This window comes from Hemitrygon akajei, chromosome 6, assembly GCF_048418815.1.
Source record: "Hemitrygon akajei chromosome 6, sHemAka1.3, whole genome shotgun sequence".
In the NCBI taxonomy this organism is placed as follows: Eukaryota; Metazoa; Chordata; class Chondrichthyes; order Myliobatiformes; family Dasyatidae; genus Hemitrygon; species Hemitrygon akajei.
Window position 1 is genome coordinate 142,469,624 of NC_133129.1, and position 7,358 is coordinate 142,476,981.

At 40.7% G+C, this 7,358-nt stretch overlaps 1 protein-coding gene across 1 annotated transcript in view; it reads left to right on the plus strand.

Annotated features, from left to right (window-relative positions):
• Nucleotides 1–6,882, plus strand: part of LOC140729853 (uncharacterized) — a 29,630-nt gene extending 22,748 nt beyond the window's left edge. Inside the window, exon 8 of the mRNA XM_073050062.1 lies at nucleotides 6,703–6,882. Within this exon, the coding sequence (XP_072906163.1) occupies nucleotides 6,703–6,882 (180 nt within the window). The remainder of the gene's footprint in view (nucleotides 1–6,702) is intronic.
• Nucleotides 6,883–7,358: the final 476 nt, after the last annotated feature.

Below are 7,358 nucleotides of genomic sequence, written 5' to 3' on the forward strand. Positions count from 1 at the left end.
TTAGAATTCAAGGCTTCACCAGCTTCAGACACATAGAGAATGTGCCATGCGTATTTATCCATCAATAACGGGGCTAAATTAAAGTAATTAATTAACAGAAACTGGGAATGCCTATTGGATGTTGACAGAAGCAACAAGTTGATACAGATGGAACAATAAATCTATTTCACCATTTGGGTGCCGCCAGCACTGTATCATTGCGCAAATTGTTTTCTGTAGATATGTTAAGAAAGTTGAGAGTGTGTAATTGACTTATCAACAGGGGCGTATCTACGGAAAATAGTGCCCATGGCAAGCACTGAAATTGTGCTCCTGTCCAAACATCTGACACCCATCTTTTAGATAACTTTACCATAACATCCCCTCAAAAACACACGTTAAGCTCGTTAATCTTTTAATTAACAAATTATGGCACTACAGGAAATTATAACTGCACTTTCCTTGCTTTCACTGATGCAAATTGGTCTATGATGTGATCAAAGTCAGTTTTTTCAGCTTCTTCTCTTTTTACACTCAGCAGAGCAAGATCACAGAGTCTGCCTTGACCCATGGAGGCTCTCAAATACAAAAGTATTAGTTTTAACTTGCTGAATGATCTCTCACAGCTAAAGATGGAATCTGTGATGGTTAGCATTATCTGAATAGCAATGCGAAGATTGGGGAAGATGCTCTTATCTCCATACTGAACAATAAATTCAAAAAGCTCTTCAGGTATTGATATTTTCATGTTGACCCGCCTTGATAGCAACATTCTGCAATCCAAAATTTCTTCATATAGCTGCTGTCCATCAACATCAGAGCTGTACAATTCACCCAAGTTTTCGCACTTCTTCTTTAGGTCGTTACTGTTGGCGCCGTAACACAATCCCTTGACATCGAAAAGAAACCCAAACTTGGTGTCAGTGTCGTGCAAACGAGTGAACCTTTCGTCCATTTCTCTGTGAAGATGGTTGAGCGTTTCCTTAATGACTCTTTCCATTTCCTCCTTAGCTGTTAACCCAGCGTCTCTTGAATTCTCATCAGCCATTCGTTTCTTTCATCTCTGACGTCTTTCAACTTCAATATTCCATTCTTGACAGAGACAGACTCCTTCTTCAAGTGACTCACTGACCAACGCTTCTCTTTCATCATAAAAATGATTTTGGAGGGCTTTCAAATCCAGAGCAGCATCGTGGAAGTTCAAGCTAGGATCCTGCAGCCTCTTTGGAATACAGTCAATACTGTCCTGGAAATACTTCAAACCCAGCTTTATTATTTCTGTTCTCAATGCGTCAGGCAGAATTGCTTTTCCAGTATCCTTCTCGAACTTCAGAAGTTCAATGTCATGCTGTTCAATCACTTCTGGTATGACAGTTAGAGGCTCTTTAACATCATCCAGTTCACTAGGTTCAGTGTCGTCAGGTTCAATCTCGTCAGGCAAAATCTCATCAATAAATTCAACATCACCACCACCACCATCGTCTTCCCCTCCTGTCATGTCCACGTTCTCTGTGGCAGCCTCACTCTTAATCTCGTCATACTCGGATTTATCTGACTTGACTTCCTTCTCGGCTTGTGACTCATTTGTACTTGATCCACCTTCGGATTCTAACAAACTTGTAGCAAGTGTAGGCAACTCCATGGAACGTGTTGAACTACTTGTTCCTGGCTTTTCAAAGAAGGGCATGAAGAACTTGCTTGACTTCTTGGCTTCCTCCGCCTCCAGCTTCTGTCTCTTCCATCCTTCAGCTCCACTTTCCTTCGTCTTCGTCTTTGTGTTTCATGTTCTTCTTACACAATGCTCTGATATAAGGCCATCCTAGTGCTTCTCACCAATGATAATCAAAAACAGATCACACATATGAAGAAAATTATTTTTTCACTATCCGAGAGAGGCGTGTCTGACTTTAATAGAAACTGCTCGGCGACGCCCATTTCAAGTGGCGCCCAGGGCACGTGCCATACCTGCCATACCTTAGATACGCCACTGCTTACCAACTGTTAAGTTTCATGAATTCATTCTGTGCCTCAAGTCAAGGGGAACTGCTGGGCACCCTGGTTGTTAAACTATGCATCCCCAATAATGTCTATTGTGTTGGTAAGGTCGGATGAGACTGCCGAGTTTCAGGCGCATTGTGACAATAAATGCTCACCATCTGCTGACCTATGGTTCTTCCTGTGTTTCAGTACCACATCCTTTTTTTTGGACATGCCTGTTCTATAAACGGTCAGTCAGGTCTCCTTCCTTAAGTTAGGTTGCCACTTGTGGCCACCCCCAAAGAATCTTAGATGGCTTTAATTTCCCTTAATATCCCCTTACAACATGTAACTGGCCCCATTGGGAATTGGACATGTACATTGTATTCAAATCCAACACAACATTCTACGGTATCTCAGATAGTTCTGATACCCTTACTGAGCACAGTTTCAGATCAAAGTTCCAAGGTTCAAAGGTCCAATTTAATGTCAGAGAAACGTATACAATATACATCCTGAAACGCTTTTTTTTTGCAACCAACCAGGAAAACAGAGGAGTGCCCGAAAGAATGAACAACAGTTAAATGTTAGAACCCCAAAGATCTCCCCAGCTCCCCTCCCTCCTGCGCATAAACGGCAGCAAGCAACAATTCCCCCTCCCCACTGGCAAAAAAAAAGCATCGGCACCTGCCACCGAGCACTCAAGCATGAGCAAAACAAGAGCAAAGACAAAGACTTCGCATTTCACCCGGTATACGACATACCACAGGCTCCCTCTCTCTCTCCCTAATAAGGGAGAAGGAGGTGTCTCCATTTTCCCAGCGAGCAGGGAGACCTAACAAACAACTCACTGGTTTATGATGTTAAATGTTCATTACGTTGCTTTTTTCAAGCTCTGTGCCTGAAGACCTCAAAGATCTCGGGTCTCCGGGCACACAGCCGTAGATATTTCAACTTCCCCAACGAGACACGGGTCTCCAGCCATAACACCGACCCTCAATCTCCAGAGCCCCGAGATCCTAGGCTTTCAAATGCAAGCCGAAAAACAGCCCGTTATGATAAGTTGAGAGTGGGTCCCTTTCCCACAAAGAACCGAAGTCAATGTGTAACTCCAGGTCAGTGTCTTCAAAAGAACCCTGAAAAGGAAAAATAAAGATATTAAACATGGAAATGGAGCTGTTTCTGAAGCAGCAAGCAAAGGAGTCACCATTTAGTTCTTCACAGTTTTGAGAATGCATTTCTCATGTCAACACCATAGCATTATATCTAAAAACCACAAAATGCCATCCATCATGGGAGCAAAACACCTCCTTCTTCACATCCAAGAGACTTTGTAGCAGAAAGTTTTACTAATAGATTCAGGGCTATTAGGGTGAGCATTTCTGTAAAGGCCACTTGGGAAAACAAAGTAACTTTCTTTGGATGCATCAACTGTGTTGCATATAAGCTTCATAAATTTAAAAGAACTGTTGAAATATTAAAATCATGTTACTGTAAAATCATGTTAGTGGCTGTAAGTATTACTGCCTGTTCTACACTCAGTAATGCACAAATTTCTTACTCCTTTGTTTTGAGTCATATAATTTATCACAGCAGCTTTTACAGAGGGCAAAAATAGCCAGCCAGGAACCAACAATTACACAATATGTTATTTATTTAGAAACGCAGCACAGAACAAGCCCGTTCAGCCCAACGAGCTGTGACACCCAGCAAATCATTTATTTAGCCATAAGTCAATCATATGATGATTTACAATGACCAAATAATGTGGGAAGAGACCAGAGCTACAGGAGGAATCCTATGAAGTCACAGAGAGAATGTACAAACTACTGACAGACATTGCTGGAGTTGAACTTCGAACTCTGACACCCCAAGTACTAAAAGGGTCATTCTAACCACTATACTATCATGGCATCTCTCCCCACCCCCCCCCCCCCCACCAAATCTTGGCCACCCAACTTAGGGCTAAGATCTAACCAGTGCCATTTTGAGTGCTTCATGTGAATGAGCAAGTGGCTGGCACTGCCAAGAGAAAAGAAAGACATTGCTGGAATATCGAAATGACTGTCCTGCAGCAGATATGGGACTTACTGAAGGCAACTTTCAAATAGAAATGTGATTTAATTAAAGATATTTTAAAAAGCTAATCATGTTTTACTCAACCCACAAAATTGAAACTAGATATCTCATCATATACCTCATTCTTTTATGTAGGATCCTGTTTCTAACAAATCATTTATTTTCAACACCTGCTTAATTGTAAGGAGACTGGCGAGTGGCTAATGTTGTACCTCTATTTAAGAAGAGAACAAAAGAAGATCCTGGGAACTGTAAACTGGTGAGCCTCACGTTAGTTGCAGAGAACTTGCTGGAGAAAATTCTTAGGGATAGGATATATGACAATTTGGAAACCCATGGCCTAATTAGGGAGAGCCAGCATGAATTTGTGCAGGGCAAGTCGTGTCTTCTCAACTTGATTGAGTTATTTGACAAGGTAATTAGAGAGATGGATGAAGGTAGGGCAATGAATGTTTTCTACATGGATTTTAGTAAGGCATTTGATAAAGTTCCTCATGGGAGGCTAATCCAGAACAGTAAGATGCATGGGGTCTGCGGCAATCTGGCTATTTGGATTCAGAACTAGCTTGCACATAAAATACGCAAGGTAAGGGTTCAAGGGATTAATTTGAGCTGGAGGTCTATAATTAGGGAGGTTCTGCAGGGATCCATGCTGGGACCTCTCTGCAATTTGTGATGTATATAAATGGCCTGGATGAAAATCTAGATAGGTGGTTGTGGATATTGTAGAAGACAGACAAAGAATGCAGTGTGATATAGATCAGTTACCAGATATGGGAAGAGAAATGGAAAATGGAATTTAACCCAGAAAAATGTGAGGTGTTGCACCTTGGTAGGTCAAATGCAAGGAGACCCTTAACACTGTTGCTGAGCAGAGAAACATTGGGGTCCAAGTTCACAGCTCCATGAAAGTGGCTACATAGGACGATAGGGTGGTTAAGGCAGCATATGGAATTGCTTGTTTTTATTCGTCAAGGCATTGAGTTCAAAAGTCAAGAGGTTACATTGCAACTTTATGAAACTCTGGTTAAGTCGCATCTGGAGTATTGCATACCGTTCTGGTTGATCCATCACAGAAAGGATGTTGAGGTTTTGACAACAGCGTCGAGGAGTTTTACCAGGATTCTGTCTGGTTTAGAGGGCATGTGCTATGATAAGAGGCTGGAAAAACTTGAGTTGTTTTCTTTGGAGTGGCAGAATCTGAGGGGAGATCTAATAGAGATTTATAAGATTATGAGAGGAATGAACACAGTAGACAGGGAGTATCTTTTTCCCAGGGTAGAAATGTCTAATACCAAAATGTATGCTTTGAAGGTGAGAGAGGGTAGGTTCAAAGAGATGTGAGGGGTAAGTTGTTTTTTAAAAATCGCAGAGTGGTGGATGCCTGGAATGCGCTGCCTGGTGTGGTGGTAGAGACGAGTACATTAGAGGCTTTCAAGACACATTTGGATAGGCACATGAATGCGAGGAGGATGGAGGGATAGGGACATTCTGCAGGCAGGAGGGATTAGTTTGGGAGGTTTTGATTTACATTTTAGCTGGTTTTTCACAACGCTGCGACCCGGAGGGTCTGTTCCTGTGCTGTACTGTTCTATGTTCCATCTCGGAAATGCTCATGTGCAGTTGCCTTCATGTTTTGAGCTACTTGTCGAAAGAAATAGACTGATAAACCAACAGGAGTTAACAGTGACAGTTTCAGACTCAACGATGAACATATTTGTGTAAACAATAACAAGAATAGTGGAATAATGGAATACAAGTCACTCAATTTCCATTCAAGACAACCTGTTCAATTAGTATCAAGGAAGTTCAGCCAGGGAGGGAGTTATTCTAGTATAAGCTGTGGACAATGAAGCCTGGCAGTATTACCATTGAGAAAACATGCAGCATTGGTGATATAATGATCATATCAAATAGACGTAATTATGTATAATTGAGCAAAAGATAATGAGAGACCAGGAACAAAACATCTGAACCAAGGTGAAGTTTATTTGGCTGAAGCCTGATTGAAAGCTGACGGATTTGCCAGAGTTTCAGGTACAGCTGGATGACTTTTTTTTTCTTGAAACTAACTAATGTTCAGGGTAACTAAACAGAAGCAAGGCAATGCAATGAAGAAGTTGGAAAAGATGAGGAAACATTCAACCAGCAAAAGGGCTTATCCAAAACAGAGGAAGAGGAATGCCAAAGACCTCAATGTGTCTTATGTGACATGATTCTGAGCAATGATGCTTTGAAACTTTCCAAAATAATTCATTACCTTGTGACAAAACGATTGAACTTAACATTAAAGCCAGTCGAATGTGACTTCTCAATTTAAGCAACCTCATGTTGCAATAGCCATACGTGAAGGCACACTGAAGCATCATCTCTCCCAGCCTACTGCATTTCAAAATACAAATCAATATTTACAGTGAGCAAAATTTAATAAACCTTTCATTAATAAATACCTTACATTTGGTCATGGGTAATGACACAGAATTTATTGTTTATTTGATCGAGATTCATATGTGCTGTTCTCATTGATAAAGATTTACATTACTGTTTGACTCTTAATTTGAATCCATTAAACTATCAAAACTCTCCTTGGCTTAATAAAACAAAATGTAGAGTTGGTTACAAAAACAGAATATACAAGTGAAATAAATTGTTGTTTCTTTACTTCAGAAACATCGAGTACCAATTCCACAGACTGAAGACGCAATGAACAGGACCAGACAGTCCCTGGCTTTCTTTGTTCTTCCAGCTAATGATACAACAATCGCATGTTGTGATGGCCTGGACAAGTATCCACCCATCATTTCTGTTCAGTACCTGAAGGATAGACACAGTGATATGTTTTACTAGGAATCCTATCCTTCTAGTGCTTGAATGGGATAGTGACGAATAGACTTTTGAAATTGCAGTAAAATTAAACAATATAGTTTCTTATCAAAACATTAGTGCATGAATTCTGCACATTTTACTGGTGTATTAGGACAATAGTGTCCGCATGTACAGGGCTTGTCAAATTTCTGAGTTATTTAGTGTTTGGGTTCAGAAGATGAAGGACACATTCACCAGACCCAATGACTTACTGAAATTTCCTGGTCACAACACATACTGCTTAGCATTCCTCAACAAAATTGCCAGATTTCTAGGAGTTACAGCAAGATGACCTAATGTTATAGTCTAAACCATCCAACACTCTTATTACCAGCTTTCACATCACTGACGTCACTTAGCAACGTGCTATTTTTTCATTGAGCAAATGCTCACTGACCTGTTCTGACCCTAAATAATGCCAGAGCTGTGAAAAGACAGCAGAATTTCAAATCAATCAT